The following is a 21,319-nucleotide window of genomic DNA, read 5'->3' on the forward strand; positions in this document are numbered from 1 at the left end:
ACTGACTTCATTATGAGTACTTTAACTGAGGAGCAACTTGATGGACAGAAAGTGACAGATACACTGAAAAGCTGTCCGTCCATCTCATTAAGTCACTCCATGTGCCCATCAAGGATGTAGTTGTTCACTCGCCTCTGGAAGCACACGCAATCACATGGATGCTGTGATTCAAAACGTGCTTTTACTGTGGACTGTCTGGGAGATCTTCTCTGATGCATCAGATGGCAACATCGACGAGTACATGGAAGGAGACATTGGATTAATCCAAAAGTGTATAGAGGAAGTTCCAGACCAGAAACCATGGATCAACAGTGACGTACAGTACAAGCTGCCCTCACTGTATGAGACACCGCCTTCACCTCCAGTAGACGAAGCGAGAAAACTAAAAGTCTGTCATGATCTCCGCAGAGCAGCCAAACAGGAATACAGTGAGAAGAGTCCCTATATGTGGTTTACCGCAGTGGTAAACCACTTATAGTTGAGACCCAGCTGCACATGTTACAGTATAACATCATTGGCTTCGACCCTGGATGACCTGAATAGGTTTTTTTTTTTTTACTTCCGTAGACGTCCGTTATTAACACTAGCCTCCCGGAGGGATCCCCCACTGCCGTGGACAATGACCAGTACTCTGCATGGTTATCGCCAAGGCTGACGTGCGTCAACAGACATAGAATACCCACAATGTGGCCGAGCCAGACGGCATCCCGGGCCTGGGGATCAGAGAGTACAGTATGTGGCACAGCTAGCTGGTGTTTTCATGGACATGTTCAACATTGCCTTTGCCCATGTGTACTACCCAGCTGCTCCCAGCTTTCCTGTTTGCCTCTCCTCCACTGTCTCCCTCTCAACATTCCAAGTGTCTGTTCGTTTCTCCTATACGCTCTCCCTCAAAGACCTCTTACCATGTCTCTCCTACACTGTCTCCCTCAAAGATCTCCTACTTTATGCCTCTCCTATACTGTCTTATATAAAGTACCCTCCCCCTACTGTACACCCCCAAAATACGCAAATAATCTTTAAATACAGAGACATTTATGCAATGTAATTACAATGTAAAAATGACTTAATGACACTAAAACGACTTTCTGATGGAAAAAAAAAATTCTTTAACATTCCAACTATGTTAATGTGGCTAAAACGAAAACCACAAAAAAAAGGATTTTGGTCTATTGTGGAGTTTCATTAGAGCCGACTTGTGAATGAAAATACTGGAAGGGGTCACATTATGTTAAACCTAACCTTAACCCAAAAAGGCACTCGTCTCATCTGGTACCCAGGAAGGGTGGCCCACTGGCCCTACAGACAGCCCCCTCTCAGCCCTGGACTGCACGGTTTGGCCTGGAGTGCAGATTAATAATGAATAATTCAAAATAGTGGGTTATCTAAAGTTCAGAAGTCAAAAGTCAGAAAACTAAATTAGTTCGGCATGAGGAGACACATAATGTGTATCGAAGTTTTATTGCTGACGGTTCATGAACTATGCCTCTTCAAGGTTTGCATTTTCAATTAAGCGCTATAGTTCAACAAGTCTTGACTTTATTTTGTGGGAAATAAAATGATGTATCGTCCGAGCCTCGGGCTGATTTCAACTAGCTACTGACTTCAGTGTCAGCAATTTTAACTCGGGAACAACCTGATGGACATCTCATTAAGTCTCACCATTTGCCCATCAATGATGTACAGTATCTGTTGGGTCACTTGCCTCTGGAACCACATTTAACCCTGCTGAGAGAAGAACGCAAAAATGTTGGTTCCAGTTAATTGCTATGATATAATAGTATTTTTAACAGACCTTGCATCAGATATTGACTTGTCCCATCATGAAAAGCAACGCCTTCAACACACTTTGTTCTGTTCTTTAACTGTGTTTCACTGCGTTTGAAAACTAAGCAAGTTTTGTCTCTTGGAGCAGAACAACAAGTTGCACTGACCGTGCTAGACCATGAAATAGCATCTAGCATGAACTCTGTGTGTGTGTGTGGGGGTGTGTGTGTGTGTGTGTGTGTGTGTGTGTGTGTGTGTGTGTGTGTGTGTGTGTGTGTGTGTGTGTGTGTGTGTGTGTGTGTGTGTGTGTGTGTGTGTGTGTGTGTGTGTGTGTGTGTGTGTGTGTGTGTGTGTGTGTGTGTGTGTGTGTGTGTGTGTGTGTGTGTGTGCGTGCGCGCGCGTGCGCATTTCTCTCTCTCTCTGGAGACTCTCTGAGTCAGTCTGTAGTGTCTCTCCTTCGCTACATTTATTGCAGAGTTGGAAAGATCTATTTCCCACTCTCCTCCTGAGCAGTAATATAGAAGACAGAGCGCAGACAGGCTGAGTAGGGAACCAATTTTCAAAACGATGCACCTCTCTCATGCTGTGATGCACACACCCACCCACACACATTCTCCCTCTGTCTCCTACAGTCTTCCTTCTCCCCTTCTTCTATTACTCTTTATTCTTTGCCTAGTCTCTCCTCCACCACCCATGGTGTTGGAGGGTGTGGGGGGGGGGGGTGATGATGTGTCGTTCGCCTATCTGAGCCGGAGATTAATGGCATTGATGTCGCATGGCGATTCATCTGTGGCTAATACGCTTTTTATGAAGCCCCGACTGCTAGCTGTTTGCCTGCAGCGCTCTAATGAAGGGGGGGGGGGGGGGGGGGGAGTAATACAACATGAAGGGGGGGAGACAAAGAAGTTGAAAAAGAAGACGACGAAGCAGTAGATGAAGAAGAAGAAGAAAAGGAAGAAGAAGAAGAAACAAGTAGTGAGGGACACAAATACAACACCCAGGAGATGAGGAGAGGAGGTGACACTCTCTTCCTTTCTTTTGTTTTTTTGCCCTAACCACAATCTGTCTCTTTCTTTCCCTTCATGCCACTCTCTCTCTTTCTTCTCTTCAGCACTCGTTTCTCCTCTTTCCGTCAGATCCACACTTCCTGCCTTCTGTCTCTCTCAATCTTATGTTCCATGTCTCCTCTTTTCCTCCACTGGTCACATTACCGCCCTCACTTCCAGTCTGGCTCTAGCTCTTCTCTTTCACTCTGTATCACTTTTTGGACAACAATACCATTTCTCCTTTCCTCTCTCCCTCTTTGTTTCATCTTTCTGCCAAAAAAGCTTTCTTCCACTCTCTTTTCTCCATCTCTCGTGTCCTCTTTTGATATATTATAGGCTATATTTCCTTCTGTTTTGCAGTCCAGCTATCCCTTCCTGTCAATAACTCCTTTTCTTTCTTTTTTTTTACTTCCAGTTTTGTTAAAATAATCTCTCTTGTTCAAATGTTGTAACCAAATATGTAAGGCAAATTTATCAAAGATTTCTAAGCAAAGTATGACATGTACTGTACAGTAGGTTCAAGCCGTAGATTTCACCTGTTGTGTACGTTGCACCACCAATGCCGACTGATATGCCCATATATGGTGATCTCCGTTTCTGTCCCTTGTCCCTTTCATGGCTTTGGTCCCTTGGAGATCCCTGATGTCAGAGATCTCTGTATCTGTTATTGTCCCATTATACAGAGATGGAGATCTCATGTCCCCTTTATTCCAACATATGGAGATCCCTGTTGTCATCAATATATTCCCATATATGGGCATGCCTCCTCTTTTGCCCATATATGGATCTGACTGATTCGTTTGTGCCTGATGTCATTAAGAAATTGGGGTTAGACAACATACTCCATATTTGGGCGGAGCTGCATTGGGAACTCCTTAATTATGGCTGAGTCATGGTGACATGACCATGACAACGTGGTGCGTCCACCCTCCCGCCCGTCCTCCCTTAAGCCAATTTCAATATACTGTATATAGGATACTGAATGTGCATACGTTCAAGCCCAGCACTGACGACTTACAGTATATGCTTATACACAGCAGTGGTAGAGTTAAAAAAAAAAAAAATACCATCCACCAAAGACTACACCAATATTGTGTTCTTGTCAGTCAAGCCTGCCCCTATTCTCAGGTCCACAGCATAGGGTGACTGATATTATCAATAATCAGTCATGTTCGATCCACATAATGTAAAGATCAATATCGGTTCTGGAGAACCCACATCAGCTGGGCTCTTGTTGACTCAGAGCTGTGACCTTCCTGAATGTCAACATTATCAAGTGACCCAGACAACAACACGCCAGCTTTTACCCAATTGTATTTTGATAGCCTTCTGTTGTACCTTTGTCTGTATCTTGAATCTTTACTTGCTTACCTCTGCCAATAGAGTAGGATGGAGATTATATCAACTTTTCATGCCGATTTACCTACAGTAAATGGTAAATGGTGCATTTATATAGCGCCTTTATCCAAGGCGCTTTACATAGGCTACAGTGCATCACATTAACCCATTCACACACACATTCATACACCAATGGCAGCGGAAACCATGCAAGGCACAAACCAGCACATCAGGAGCAATTAGGGGTTCAGTGTCTTGCTCAAGGACACTTCGACACTATCTCTATACCCTGTGGTTACCATCCGGCCACTCTACCCCCTGAGCCTCCGCCGCCGTATCACAAAAAGGTGCATACATTTTGACGTATTATTTTGAAACTCTATTCATTCGTCTACTCTATTCACATATAACAAATCCAGTGCAGCGATAGTTCATTAGTTTAATTATTCCCCGGACCCCCCCCCCCCCCCCCCCCAGTCATTCTCTAACGGTTAGTTCATTCATGCTCCTTTAAATCAGCTGTCTCTCCACGTCAACTCTTCATTCTCATTCGCTACAAGCTATCTCATTCACACCCACATTCCCTCAGTGCAAATCAGGTGGTGATATCAGATTCCGCATGTGTCTCGTTGCACAGGTAATCTGTAATATCACATGAGCAGAGCCACACCGCCAAATTAAATGCAATATCATTGGTTAATCCTGAGTTGAAGTGTCTCAATGAAATTAATTAATGCATTAACATATTTTAAACCGGGGTGAAATGAAAAGGCATGGCATTGCATATAAGTCACATTGCATATGACTTATATTCATTGGAATCTGAAGGATACGTTATGGACAAGGGAGCCTACAGTACATGCAGAAACCCATCTGTGCTTGTATCCCTGACCTGACAATGTGTTCCGTTACTATTCCTATACGTTCCTCCTCTCTGTGCTCTATGCGGAACGTTTTTCGTCACAGAAACACCTGCACTTAAATCTGTTTCCTCCTTGCCTCCCTCTGCCACAGACACGGGTTGAAGAGTGCATCTCTGCACACCTGGCTGACATGTCACAGTGCATGTCTGGGGGCGAGAGCCCCCTCCAGCTCAACATAGACAAAGAAGCTGAGGAAGTAATGCCTCCTGTCCAGAGTACTGCAGGATCTTGCCAATTCCATCAACACTCTTGTTCAAACTGCCAAGAACATGGGAGTGGTCCTGGACAATCAGCTGAGCCTTCAAGGCATGAACTATAGGACCAGTGGTGAGAAAAATGTACTCAATGTTTTACTTAAGTAAAAGTATCAATACTACAAAATACTCGGTTACAGGTAAAAGTCCAGAATTCAAAATGTACTTGGCATCAAAATTAATAAAATTAATCAAAAGTACTCAATATGCAAGTAAATGGGTTGCGAGTAAATATCCCTTTATACCATTTCCTACATTTAAAAAAATACATAATAATTGTAATATTTATTCTTACGGTATCCCACTACCAGAATCAGAATAGGGTCGACATGGTGTGTGTTTGCTAGGATCCAGCTAGAGCTAGGATCCAGCTTACCAGCACTCCACTTGCCTCCAAACTTGCCACAGACTATTCATAACTATTATTAAATGAACCTGAACATTATTCAGGCACATGATTCAGGCAACGTTATTGTGCAGCACAGCGACTGCGCAACACACTGACAAGAGAGAGAGGGAGAGGCGGGAGAGATCGACACACAAACACCAACACTTACCTGCTTTATATGACATCCACAGTTCGTTCCCACACATATCCATAAGTTGTTGGACAGCAAATTGTGCTACATACTGTATTTATTCATGAGTGCAGCAGCATACTGTAGGCCTACCTACTGCCTGCTAGCGTTTGTGCTAAGCCAAAACAAACAGGGTTGCCATGTGGTCTTTGGCCAGGGTTGCCAGTTGCAAATTGCAATTTTGAGCTGAGAGAGAAACATTCAATCGTGTCTCTTTGGCCAGGGTTGCCAGATTTTGTGCTGAGAGAGAAACAAGCAATCAAGTCTATGATTTTATTTTCCTTTTTTTCTTGGCATGACGTTAGAGCTAGATCTTCTAGTTATTATTATTATGATTATGATTATTATTATTAAGTAGTGAAAATAGACGTGTCACATTGCATTGAACTAGTTTGCAGGGTCCCAGGAGACGATAGTTTCAAGCTAAAATGTTTGGGACACTTCTACATTCTGGCTGCCAAGCTGTGGATTACGCATGGCTGAGATCTTTTTTTCTTTTCATGTCTTATGTTTTATTTATGTCACTCATCAGTTGAGCCAGAAGGCAAAGCTCTCTGTCTACCAAGCAGTCTTCGTTCCTACTCTCACCTATGGTCATGAAGTCTGGGTCATGACCGAAAGAATATGGTTGTGAAAACAAGTGGCCAAAATGAGTTTTCTTCGACGGGTGGCTGACATCTCCCTTACAGATAGGGTGAGAAGTTCACTGGGAGGAGACCGCGGGGCAGACCAAGGCGCAGTTGGAGGAAACACGTCAACTCACTGGCCTTGGAATGTCTCGGGATCCCCCAGGAGGAAGTCACTAATGTTGCTCTGGAGAGGGAAGTCTGGAACACTCTAGTGGAACTGTTGCCGCCACGACCCAACTACGGATAAGCGGTTGAAGAACCATTAGCGGCTGTTGAACAGCATCCATGGAGCAGTTGATTTTCATGTATAGCCCAGTGGTCCCAGGGCTGGCAGTTCCACTGACCTAGTATGGCGATGACCTCATCGTCCTGGATGACCTCCAGTGACCCCGACACCACGAAGCAGAGTGTGTCGACGCTCTCCCCGGCGTGGAAGATCAGATCTCCTGGAGCACAGTGGATGGTCTGGAACTCTCCGGCCAGAGAGCGCAGGCAGCCGTCACTAGCCAGCCTGAAGGCCGGGTGCTCGTTGAACACCTGAGAGAGAGAGAGAGAGAGAGAGAGAGAGAGAGAGAGAGAGAGAGAGAGAGAGAGAGAGAGAGAGAGAGAAATGGGTATTCATACAATTATATGAAAACTTTAGTACTTACTAGTTACTTTTTAGATTTCTAACACAGACAAAACATACATTATTACCCACTTCAAATAGATATTTGAAAATAGCCTACAAATCTATTTTTTATACAGTTTATACATTTTAAAACTTTAAATGGGATATTCTGCATAATAATACTTTTGGTCCTCTGAGCATTTCTACATTGCAGTAGTAAACATTTGAGTACTTTTTCCACCACTGTTGGTTTATTACTAAATTAAAGATGACATTCTGTTGCCACCGGGTGGAGACCTTATTAACCAACAGTCCAAAACAGTTTCTTTTCAGGATTAAAAAAAAAACAGATCTACAAAAGTTAATACACGCCGCAATGAGACACGTGTTGAACTTGTAGATCTGCCATTCTTTATACTTTTGTGAGACACTGTAATATGAAAAAGTAGGGAATTAACTTACGAAGAAATCATAAAACGTTATCTAATCTTAACCCCCCTGGAACACATTTTGAATGGAAATATATTACAATTTTAACATTTATTTTCAATAAGGGATGTACAACTGCTAATCATCAGCACTTAGATTAAAGGGTGACATGGTATCTGGATGATGTGAAGTAGCATTTAAAAATGTGCAAACAGACCTTTCTGTTGAGATGGACACAGATGTCAGCCCGCATATCCTTGGGACAGATGGATAGAACCTGGAAGACGAGTTGACACAAGCTTACCAAACATGAGTTTATTTTTAGAGAAACGGAGGGGGCAGGCCACTCCACTTTCAGTTTGTAGTTGATTTAGAATGACAGTCAAGAAAGAGAGAAGAAAGAGGGAATGCAAAGGAGGCACCATTCATTACACTCTAAGAGTAAAAACAACACTCAGGATTTTGCAGTGAGGAAGTGGTTGATGGGACCCATTGGTAATAATAACCTCTACAACCCTGGTGAATGATCCCAGGATCGCTGAAGAAAAGTACAGCCAAAAATCACGTGACAACAACAAAATCAAGCTTGTTTAGTTACTGTGATTTTCTGTAGCTTTTTCACAAAAACAAGCTACTGCCAATAACTATGGAACGGATTATCACGTCCGTCCCCCCAAAAAATTCTCAGAGATGTGTCTTTTGAGACCAACCGTGGGTGGATCGTTGTGGAGCAAAACATTCTATGATTTTTCAAAGGTTAGTAAATAATATGCTCATGATCGCTGGCAAGGGCAACTAGACAATGATTTAACTCTGTCTGTTAATGAGATAATGTATCATTGGTAGTAGAAAACTTGCATGTCCGTTACTTTTCAAGAAATGGAAAATAATAACGTGTGTTCCAATGCATCACTTCCTCAAAACATGTCTTAAAGGTTGTTATCTGAAAACAAGACTCAGATGAAGCATTAACATCCCACTGGCCCGTCTTTTTGAATGCAGGCAAGCTGTTTCTGATCTGTAAGGGGAGGTGCTGAGGAAAAAGAAACAAGGGTAATTGCGGAAAGAAATCTACCTGGTGTGTGGAGATATTTAGAAGACGGTTGGGAGATATTTAAAGGGGTGGGATTAATTACCGGTAGTCCCCAAATGAAGAAGATGGAGAAGCTTATCAAAACTGCTTTTTGGATTACATATTTTCCGACATTTCATTTTGGCAATGGCCAAATAAACCTCAAAACTATGTAAGTGCTACAGTATTTGACCGAGGAGGAGAGATGATCTGGCCTCCACAATCAAAACCAATTTGAGATGGTATGGGATGAGATGGACCGAAGGAAAAGCAGCCAAAGAGTGCTTAACATTCTAAACTCCTTCAAGTCAGGAAGCCGACAGAGAATACCAAGAGTGTTCAAAGCTGTCAAAGCAAAAGGTAGCCTTAGGTGTCCTGTAAATCCATATGGGCTGGGCTTCTTCGGAAGCATGACACTTAAATAAATAACGAATCAATCAATGGGTAGCTACTTTGAGGAATACAAAATAAATTCTGGTTTATTTAACAGTACAATTTTGAAGTTTCCAATTTCCAATACTTTTACTTCTACTCTACTAGTTCTCAGAGGCAAATATTGTACTTTTACTCATGCATTACCCACTTCAGCCCTATATACATTTCGGCCATTTGAAAATAGCCAATCTACAAGCTCACAATGAGTCACGAATCGCGATTTGAAGCATTGTGAGTTTGTATACTTTTGAACTAAGTAAATTTGAAGTAAATTTTGAATTCCGGACATTTACTTGCAACAGAGAAGTTAACTACATTTCAGTATTGATATTTTACTTAAGTAAAACATGTGTGTAGTTTTTCCACCACTGTACAGTAGAGTGCATTTCTCTTCATGTCAGCAGATGGCTGCCTCTAAGGTTACTGTTCATATTGGCAACATGGGAATTACAGCTCATCATGATGGTACTGTACTTCATTCCAGTCTCTGCGGATAAGAGCATCTGCTAAACACCCAAGACAGAAAATGCTAAATGGATCCCGCTCAACTCATTAACCAAACTTCAGTGAAGCTTGAAAAATCAAAAGTCAACCTTTAATAAAAAGAGAAAAAAAGATAAGAAAATAGAGAAATATTGCACAGTTCATTCCCTTTAATCCCTTGTTAAATTAACAGATAGACTAGGGGAAAAGTGAATTAATTTCAATAGTTGAAGTGATTCCAAAACATTGAGGGGAAAAATACACCTCTATGTACATGGTAGAATATTTCTCAAAACTATATTTACCACAAGCCCAAAATAATATTGCCGTCATGCTTTAGGGAACCAAGCACCTTTGTGTTTGTGCGTATCTATGTGTGTGTGCGAGCGTGTGCATGCCTTCGTGCGTTCGTGCGTGCGTGCATGCATGCATGGGTGTGTGTACACACATGTGATGCGTAAACAGCTGACAGGGTTCTGTGCAACGAATCCCTAAGTGACAGAAAATATTCATTAATTGGCGCCTGCGTCTAACTGCAAGGTGTGTGTGTGTGTGTGTGTGTGTGTGTGTGTGTGTGTGTGTGTGTGCGTGTGCGAGAGCATCTTGAGGGGGTTACACAAGGTCTTGCAGATGGGTGTATAATTATCTCAGCTAAAACTGCTGCTGAACAGAATAAAAAGGAGAACAGACATGTGTTGGAGAAACGTCATTATGCGTACTGAGTTTATTTGTGATATAAATGTGTTTTCCTCTGTGTAGTTACATAGCTGAAGCTCTATCCTGGTGGACTAAAAAAAAGTTATAAAAAAGTTATTTTACATGGTCAATTCCTAAGTAGTCTACTTGCCAGCCCATAGAGCCCCATTGTGAACCCGGACATGTTGAGTACACCAAGGTTTTATGTTATAAATGTTGAGTATGGGTCCCCAGCATTTAGAAATTGCCAGATGCTAACTTGCATATGTTGAGCAATTTTCATAATTGGCATAATATGTGACCATTCTACTATAAATGCCTTTGTGTGTGTGTGTGTCTGCGTGTGTGTATACGGTTGTAATGCACGTAACTCGAGAACCGTTTGCCCCACCGACTTCATATTCGACACGCGCGTTCCACACCCCCGCAGAGAGTGCAGTACCCGGAACTCGAGTTGCATCGTTCTCAAGTAGGCCGGTGGCCGACAGGCACATACAGGTCTAGTACCATTAACCCTGTCCATGTCACATTTTCTGTGTCAGTAACTCAAAGAAATAATTCAGATTTACTACATGCTATGCAATGACTAGTAAGGCAACAGAGGGCACTTCATTATGCTCAAGGGCACTTGAACACACTCTCAGCAGACGCAGCATAAGACATTAGCATTCAGACCTTCTGGGTCTCGGAAGAGAATACAGCTCACGTCTCACCTTCTCCGTGTCTATACCCTTGGACATGGACCAGGTAGAGACGATGTAGTCCATTACCCTCTCGCTGAGGCCTTTCGGCACCTGGTAGAGCTTCAGGAAGTCCCTGACATTGTTGAGCATCTCGTGGTAGCGGTTGGTGTTGGCGTACATCTGCTGGAAGATGGTGGTCACATTTCCAAAGATGGTGGCGTACAGGAGGGCTGAATAGAGAAGCAATGGAAGAGAAGTGAGGATTACAATATGCAGTACCAAGTGGAGTACGTAACACTGTAGAGAGTATATAAGGGAGAGGACAGGAATATAATTTATTGTTAAAAGCGGACTTGCACATAGTATGAACCACCATTCCACATACAATAAAACAAGTGGAGCCCTAAAGTCCTCCTATAATGTCCTTATGCAGCTATTAATGCCCCATGTAACAACTGTTGAGATATCTTTTTTGGGACCAAGGTGTTGGATGGACAAGTTTCATAGAAATGACAGAGTAACGTGATGCATAAAAAAATCACACCCGTGTGACGTGAGGGGCGCTCTTATCGTCCATGATTGTCGATTTGCTCGTCCACATCTGACGTAAATTCTCGGTTCATTGTCAATGACATTTAATGTTTGTGTTAGGACAAGAATCTACACTATAGCTGAATATAGAAAGGGCTAGTGCCCCTCAAACATATAGAGCTAAGCATTTATACAATGGCTGCAATAAAATACATGACAGAAAAACAGAACCATGAGAATAAAAGCTGAGGAAAGTACAGCTGACAGCAGGTCGAGTTAAAAACAGCATTTATCATGTGGAGATGTGAGGGGAAAGAGACCTCACATACTTCCTAAACCCTATAGGAAACATCGCTCTCTTTCCCTTCCTCTGCCACCTCTCCCCGTCACTAATGTCCTCTTCTCCTTTCTGCACTCCTGCTCTCTCCTACTATCCCTCTATCCCTCCCCTTCTCACCCAACTTTTCCCATCCTTTCCCTCCTCCACCCCTGTCTCCTGTGGTGTCTTCTCCTTCCACCTACAACCCCTCTCCTCCCCACTCCTCTCCTTCCTTCTCGGCTCATCTCCTCCCCACTCGTGCTCTCCTCCTTGGTGTTCCAGTGAGCTGTCAGTCCCTTCTTTCTGCACCCACTGTACCCTCACTGTTTCCATAGAGATTTCACCCAAAATAGTTACCACCCCATTTCTCTCTCTCTCTCTCTCTCTCTCTCTCTCTCTCTCTCTCTCTGTGTCCATCTCTACTTCTCCTACTCCCAGCCAATTAAAAATAAACAAGTTCAAATATTTAGTAGGTTTGAGACACAGGGGATGGGTCTTACAAAGATAAAATATAGTTTGCAAGTGAGTCTGAACTTAAGGTAATTGACAAAAAAATAACCCATGAACTTGAAAAGTGGCATTCTCCAGACAGCATTATTACAAGAAATAATGTGAAACAATTTGAATTATCTATACGGTAGATGAGTTTAGGCATAGTAAAAGAAAATAGATACATAGTTTAGCATAGTACTTAACACTGGATCGTGCATCCCATGAACACCTATGTTGTACATTTACACAAATGCAATGAATCAATTAGTCATCACACGCATATAAATTAAACACACACACACACACACACACACACACACACACACACACACACACACACACACACACACACACACACACACACACACACACACACACACACACACACACACACACACACACACACACACACACACACACACACACACACACACACACACACTTCCCCCTACTGAATATCTATATCGGCTAGATTGTGGTGAGTGGGTCTCAGATCCATTCTTTTGAGACTCCTCTGTTGTAGGGAAATAGCATTCAAACTCTCCTGAGAGTGTGTTCAGGTGATTGCTGACCAGCTGTGACAAGAGCATATCCCCGTTCTCTCCTAGATACCCTGACAAGCTGTGAAACATGTCAAGCATACCCCTCGTTTCCATTATTTTATGATTATAATTTTTTTAAAAGGCTTGTTCCTTTAGCAGCCAGGTTAAAACCAGTGTCCCTTTCCGGCCTGCATGTATGAATGTTCAGCTGCTCATTCAGCAGGATGAATATATCAGACAGGTATGCAAGCTCTGTCAGTGAAGTGCTCTGAAAGCAGAGATTTGTACTCCGGGGGAGTACAAAGGGGGATGATTGTAGTATGTACTGTTTGCGTGCGCACGTGCGTGTGCGTGCGCCTACAAAAGTAGACCGATCATAGCTATACACACAGCTAAGCTGACGCTGCTACACCAATCATATTAACCACAATGTATAGTGGTTCCCAAACGGGGGCCCTTATCCTAAATTATTTTGGGGGGTCTCCAGATGATTATAACTTATAATGTGCAACATTGTTTTCTCCTCTCAATAGTAAACAAACCAACATACAGTATTACGTGTACAGTAGGGTACCTGCATATTTCTTAATTGACAATTTAAGGACTTTTAAGACCTTTTTAATACATCTAAAGTGAAATTAATAATAATAATAATAATAATAATAATAATAATAAATAGAAGTAATATGACCATTACTACGTAATAAGACGCCCTGAGGGCAAGAAGCGACCTCGCCCTTGGCATGGGATCAACTTTGACAAAAAAAATGCACAAAGAAAAATACTACTGTCTTAGAGTCCTGCTGTCCAGTGTCCTGTGCTGTGAAAAGTTTTGAAGGTAGAGTTGGAGATATATCATTCTGGAGATGCAAAGCTCACATTGGCACATTAGTGCAACATTGGTGCTTTGATATTCCCACCTTGTAACTTGCATCTCTCTGCTCACATACAGGCGTGTGGTGAATGTATGTATTTCGCAGAAATTCACAACCATAATCACTCAATACGTAGTGAACTGTGAAGCGACAACCTTCGGCTCTATGAATGACACAGGGTAGACTCACAGGCAAGGACGACCTTCTTTATGTGGGTTGTGAAGCCAGAAAGCTGGCTGGCCATGGCCCCATCCGTACAGACTCCATGGCCCCATCCGTACAGACTCCATGGCCCCATCCGTACAGACTCCATGGCCCCATCCGTACAGACTCCATGGCCCCATCCGTACAGACTCCATGGCCCCATCCGTACAGACTCCATGGCCCCATCTGTACAGACTCCATGGCCCCATCCGTACAGACTCCATGGCCCCATCTGTACAGACTCCATGGCCCCATCCGTACAGACTCCATGGCCCCATCCGTACAGACTCCATGGCCCCATCCGTACAGACTCCATGGCCCCATCCATACAGACTCTTACACAGTAACCATGGCCACAGAGAAGAGAGGAGAGTCCGCACACAGGTTTGCTCCAAGGTGTTTTCTTTTTATTCAATACACCATAAATAAGACACAACGTTTCGGCCGTGAACGGCCTTCATCCGTACAGACTCTTACACAGTAACCATGGCCCCATCCGTACAGACTCTTACACAGTAACCATGCAGCCCCATCCGTACAGACTCTTACACAGTAACCATAGCCCCATCCGTACAGACTCTTACACAGTAACCATGGCCCCATCCGTACAGACTCTTACACAGTAACCATGGCCCCATCCGTACAGACTCTTACACAGTAACCATGGCCCCATCCGTACAGACTCTTACACAGTAACCATGGCCCCATCCGTACAGACTCTTACACAGTAACCATGCAGCCCCATCCGTACAGACTCTTACACAGTAACCATGGCCCCATCCGTACAGACTCTTACACAGTAACCATGGCCCCATCCGTACAGACTCTTACACAGTAACCATGCAGCCCCATCCGTACAGACTCTTACACAGTAACCATGCAGCCCCATCCGTACAGACTCTTACACAGTAACCAAATCAAACTAGCTTGACTGTCATGCAGTCATTCAACACCTTGAATATTTCAGCTGCTGTTGTCATTTGGCAATGACAGTGCACGTAACATATCCGCATGTAAATCATCTTCAAAATATATTGCACATAGCAGACAGACGAGCAGTATTGCTTTGTAACGCAAGCTTGTTGATTCATCAGACATGTAATCAATCTGACAGTGTCATCCAAAAGTGGGACTTCGGATACCTAATTAACTGCAGTTAGGCAAGCAACAGCTTGCGACATGTCCTTGGTATCTGGTAAAATGTATTCTCTTCTCAAATTGGATAGAAAACTAGATCGCTTTTTCACTCTCTGTATGCTCAACAAGGTACCTGACAGGCTTATAAATTCAATTCAATTCAATCTTTATTGCAGACTCAGGGGAATCCATAACACAGTACAGTATGCTCAACAAGGTACCTGACAGGCTTATCCTTTAGTGCAGTGCATGGATCTCAAAGTGGTGCCTGGGGACAACCAGGTAGGGGGTTTCAGGGGGGGGATTTGGGAGTCATTGACATGAAAAAGTTTGAGAACCACTGCTTTAGTGCAAGGTGTTTGGACTATATGTGCAGAGAACATTTTGATTGCCTTCATTGCTTCATGTCAAAGTGCCCACGAACCACACATAGGGGTCCTCTGAGAACATGTGTCAATGAATCCATATTTTATGTAATCTCATATTTTATGTAATACTCGTATACTGTATATTCTTGTTGTACTCGTTGTTGATGGATGCTTTTCATTGCTTTCTATTCCACATTGTTTTGCCATTTATCTCCTCTACCGTTGAAAAAGTTCACAAAATAAGTCAATATTTTGGCCATTGTTTGCTGTATAGACGCATCTATCCACCACAACAAGAGCACAAATTATGTTCTCTGATCTCATGTCATTGATAACAGCCAGCTGGTCGCCAGAAACCATGGTTTGTTTTCAAAAGACAAGAAAAAGGTAAAGATTAATATACAAAAAAATAATGATGAGGGGGAAAAATAAGACTTAACATAATAGGCCTTTGGACTGGCATGACAAGGAAAATACTGACTGGCCCCAACTTATAGGCAACCCTTATGGTAAATATTGATCCTGAGAAGTCCAGGCCAGGGCATTCTTTAATGGCTGTGAAGACATTTTTTTTTTTAAAGTACTGTAATGGCATGGCCATGGCGTGAAGAGTAAGTAAAGTGAAGACGGGTTATCTGAAAAATGTCAGGGGTTGGGAGTGATTGTTTGTAATAAATAAACCGACAATGGTTTATTTATTGAGATAAATAAACAGAGGTAATTGGAGGAAAAGATAGGCAGACGAGTGGAAAAGGGTGGACAAAGTGAGCGACAGTCAAATTAAATGAAAAAATAAAGAAAAAAAGGGGAAAAATAACAATGACAGTGTGTGAGGAAGCTGAACAGAGAGAGAGTATGACTGGCAAGAGTGAGAGCAGTAGAGAGAGAAAGAGAGAGAGAGACTTATACCGTAGAAGTGGAAAGAAACAGGGGTGGATGTATACAATATGTCAGCTGCAGGACACACACTTTTCCTGTTTTATTACAGGATGCCACCAGACTCTGCAGGTGCCCATCAGGGTTCTGTAACTCTCGATTCTACCTCACTATTCATCTGAAAACACACACACACACACACACACACACACACACACACACACACACACACACACACACACACACACACACACACACACACACACACACACACACACACACACACACACACACACACACACACACACACACACACACACACACACACACACACACACACACGACGACTAGCATGTACAATGGGTAAAGTTCCTTCCCACCATCATGGAGACGTGCATGCCTCCGGCTAGGCCAAGACAATTTTCACAATTTCACAAATGTCCATGTTCACGGGAGGGAAGCCGGCTGCTACAGGCTGTTTGGGGCGTCCGTACTGCAGGGAGGATAATTGGGAGGAGTATCGTTAAGGCCTACCGATGAAACACCTCACTGTCTGGTGAAAATATAGGCGGCTGGTGACTTGTCTACGCCCTCCCCAGACCAACAGCTAGGGGTTGACAGTGACAGGGAATATACAAAATGAATATTCTTCATTGGAAATACAACGGCATGTAAAAACATCCAATGAACCTACAGTCCTACAGTATAAAAGTGAAATAGAGGATGTCAGAATAAGAAGTCTGGCAATCAATACCTTTGTAATAAATATATAATCTAATCTAAGCTAACACTTCATACAAAGCTAATTGTATGGCACCATACATTCAAACTAGCATGTAGTCTACTTGCCAGAATGTGAACCCGGACATGTTGAGTACCCTAACGTTTTATGTTAGAAATGTTGAGTATGGGTCCCCGGCATTTAGAAATTGATTCTGAATCCATTGCAAGCATTCATTTTGCACAAAAAACACTCCTTGGCCTAAATTTGGCCATATCCACTTATATGACCTCATCATATTTGTGATGACGGCTATGGCCGTTTTTAGCCGAATGAGTGTTTTTCGTGCAAAACTAATGCTTGCAATGGATTCAGAATCATAAAAACCCCTAGTTTGACCCATCACATGCTACTTAAAGCATAATGAAATTCTGAAAATGTTGCCTTACATTGGATGTTAACGGTACGCCAGGTTATTATGCTAATTATGAAAATTGCCCAACATATGCAAGTTCCGGGTTCACAATGGGGCTGAGGGGCTCTATGGTCTGGAAAATAGACTAATGGGTGGTTCCAGTGGCTTAACAAACAAACTACCACAATCAAATCCTCAGGGTTAACTACCGGTAACTCTTAAGTGTGTAAAATTGACTCAATAAGATAAGCCAGGCCTTGAGAGGGTCAGTGCACATTTACACTACACGTTGAACTCCAGATGCAAAGAATAGAATCGCCACCTTGCTGTGCTCTTCCCACAGAGCACAGCATTAAATTACCCACATTTGTCAACTAGTAAAGTCACATACTGCTGCTACAGCAGAAGGAACATAATAAAGCTTCAATTATAGTGTTCCTTCTCGTTATTAAAGTTTGGCCCATTCATGTCTTTCATCACACTGTGAACACTGAAACCTGTTAAATCCCAATTTTATAAAAGGCTTAGGCGTCAATGACAAATTAGATTTGTTCCGTTCATTTCACCACTGAGCATCTCTTTTGCTAATGCATCATTTTTTGTCTGACAACAGCGATGTGCATATTGATTAGCTCGGACAATTAAATCAATAAGCTCAGCAGACAATAGGACCAAAATATTTATAGCATCCGTGAATTGTGCCTCCCTTTTTTCCCAATCCCTGTGACAGCTATCGCAAGGATTTAAAAAAGTCTATTCAGTTGTGGCGTATCCTTGGTGATCTAACAGAGGAAATCGAAAAATAAACACCTTTTGTCTGAATTCACTTTAGTACCCACTTTAGTATACTAGTCCTTACCCGTTGTGAGATATTGCCCCGCCATAAATATCTTGAATTTCCGTTCATTTTACCTTGTTTAATATATTGTGTGTTTTTTAATTATTTTTAAGAAACATTTTAATAAGTTATTTTTATTTTATACCATTTGGAACCGAAATAGGGAACCGTTAGGAACCGGAATTGATAAGCAGAACCGGAATCGGTACCGTGTCCTGTTTCTATAGCGTGAGGTGGCTTGATGTACTGTATACATCTCCTGGATATGACGCTAGTATGTCACAAGGACCTACCCCCCCAATCCACCCTTCATGTTTTTGTGCCAAGCAAGGAGGCATTAATGGGTCCAATTTGTCTTTGAGTCTTTGGTATGGCCCTGCCGGTTGATTAAACTTCAACCCAATATCAAGGCGGACACTCTTAACCACAAGACCACTGAGCTGGCAGCGTGGTTACTTGAAAAGAATACATGCCAACTGTATACAGTAGTAGGCCTATAACAGTAATTTTGACACTGGGGATCACCACTCTTTGTTTTCATCACACTGATGCACTTTGATTAGATTTTTGCCATTTCTGGCAGAGTGTGTTTGTAATTCTTCAGAGGGATTATAGAGGTTTGTACCTCCTAAGAAATACACTGTAATACGTTTCAGACCAATCAATCTCATTGTTTGCATTGGTGTCTCTGGTGGTATTCCGCACAATCTGAGCTGTTTTCAGAGAAATAAAAGAAAATACCTTCAGAAAAGCTCTGTGTGTGGTATGTGCATAATTCAGTGTAGGTTGGCCGTGACAGCGAATGATTAAACGTTTATTTGTAATCTGATAAAGGAATGCCAAGTCCTTTTTTTATGGGTATCAAATCAGGTATCATACAGATGCTCGTACAGGTGTGCTTGAAACGCTACAAAATACTTTCTCGGCTTAACACTGTGGGAACAAAGATGCAGGGATTCAACTTCCTCATTAAATTCCTTGCTCACTCTAGCGCACTTGGTGCAATTATTATAGGGTACCTGTGGCATTTAAAGGCAAGCACAGAAGCGCAGCGCAGACACAGACTGAGAGGAAAAGTTTAGACTACCTCTACCCCGCCCGAGGCTCCCTCTGTGTGATGAAATCTGCACAATGGGACTGTGTGAACTCTGTGTGAACTCATGTGGCAATCCAACAGGTTTGAAAGAAACAAGAAAGTCACAAGAAAGCCTGAAACCATTATATCGCAAGTAAATATCTGCTAGTGTGTAGTTAATAAGTGTGTTCTCTGAAAAGCAATTCATCTCTGACCACAGTCTCATGCCACAATATTCTAGATTTTTATAGTTAATGTTCACTGCAATGGAAAGAGACAAGAATGGTGAATGCTCTCACTGACCAGACGGATGTAGGCTGCATACTGTGCAGTGCATGCTGAAAGCTCACAAGACATCTGAAGCATGTTTTGTCGGCAGGCTTCAGTTTAACCGATCAGATTCTTAATTTGTTTTGAATTATTTGCACTAGTTAGTGCATAAAAGGTGATTATAAATTACAACTGCTGTTTGGTATAATCACTAATCAGATTTGTGTAATCCCCAACACATCCTATTATATCATCCCATTTAACCCCCCGACACAAACTCTCACACACATGTCGCATTCACACCAACATGCAATACTGTGTGAATGGCTCATTCGAACTCTGATGCGGATCAAACAATTGCATCCTAGTTCGCCAAAAAAAACGGGGGTTTCGCTTCGCTTCCAAGTGCACCTTACATCGATTCACTGCAGGTGTCACTGTGAATGCAATCCGCATCAAATAAAGGAAATTAAACGTGAGTATGAGGAGTAAACACAGTTGGAGACAGAGAAGGCATATTTTACGCAGCACAAAGATGTCCCGTTACCATGGATAGACGTGGTCGAATGAGGAGACTGAAGCCCTCATCGGAATATGGTCAGACGAGAACACAGAAAAACACTGCAGTGTAGGCTACATAATATTCTGTCTGTCTGCCGAGTGTGGACTTTCTTCATCTCAACTAAATATAAATAGCCTAAAAATGTATCACTCAGTATGATCTATAAACTGTAGCTAACATGGCATATCCTACTATAAATTCACCACCTCTCTGTCTGCGTGCGTGCGTGCGTGCGTGCGTGCGTGCGTGCGTGCGTGCGTGTGTGTGTGTGTGTGTGTGTGTGTGTGTGTGTGTGTGCGCGCGCGCGCGTGTGTGTGTGTGTGTGTGTGTGTATGGTTGTAATGCACGTAACTCGAGAACCGTTTGCCCCACCGACTTCTAATTCGACACATGCGTTCCACACCCCCGCAGGGAGTGCAGTGCCCGGCATCGAGTCAGTCGGACCCACAAAAGACTGGTCAGGCTCTGCCAGTGGGCCTAATGAGGCCAAGTCCCCTCACCTGTGCAATTTGCAGCCTCTGCCTCAGCCAATTGATTATCATGGCAACCACCACACCTGCCAATTGATTACTTAACCAGTCCACTTTTCACAGTCAGTTTGCAGCACTGTTCAGGCATAGGCAGACAGACAGATACAGAGATCTCCATGTGGGACACAGACGGACAGTTAAAATGGGTGCTATGACAACAGGTATTGCATACTAGATCTCCATATACAGTATGGGCACAAAAGGGACACAGATAGTTAAAACGGGTGTTGACAACGGGTATTATTACAGTAGGTTCCCAAGTTGCATTGTTCTAAAGTAGGCCGGAGGCCGACGGGTACGTACAGGTCTAGTGTATAATAATTTGATATGATGATCGGATCATCTGGGAGTAATACGTAATAGTATATTGTAATGTAATGTCAGTCCCGGCCGTCTCCCCGACGACACACTGCATCTACGTTATTGTGCGTGCACACCTCACACATGCATGACGCCATAGACGTCAATCTGTGTTTTCAGTGGTTTATGATAGAGGCCGCTGTGTGTTAAACTATGGCTTCTGTTCTGGATCAGAGGACAACCGGAAAATAACCTGAGCAAAACAAAAACAAGCCGGAAATGGTGCGTCCGTGTGAGGGTGGGGTCGGGCTGGTGTACATA

At 42.8% G+C, this 21,319-nt stretch overlaps 1 protein-coding gene across 1 annotated transcript in view; it reads right to left on the reverse strand.

Annotated features, from left to right (window-relative positions):
- kcnh5b (potassium voltage-gated channel, subfamily H (eag-related), member 5b) overlaps nucleotides 1–21,319 on the reverse strand; it is a gene marked incomplete at both ends in the record, with an annotated part of 131,195 nt that overhangs the window by 40,978 nt on the left and 68,898 nt on the right. Inside the window, 3 exons of the mRNA XM_080783670.1 lie at nucleotides 6,880–7,072; nucleotides 7,792–7,851; nucleotides 10,974–11,173. Coding sequence (XP_080639796.1) covers nucleotides 6,880–7,072; nucleotides 7,792–7,851; nucleotides 10,974–11,173 — 453 coding nt within the window. The remainder of the gene's footprint in view (nucleotides 1–6,879; nucleotides 7,073–7,791; nucleotides 7,852–10,973; nucleotides 11,174–21,319) is intronic.

The sequence above is a fragment of the Protomyctophum bolini genome (genome assembly GCF_963924005.1).
Source record: "Protomyctophum bolini genome assembly, chromosome: 15".
Taxonomy (NCBI): Eukaryota; Metazoa; Chordata; class Actinopteri; order Myctophiformes; family Myctophidae; genus Protomyctophum; species Protomyctophum bolini.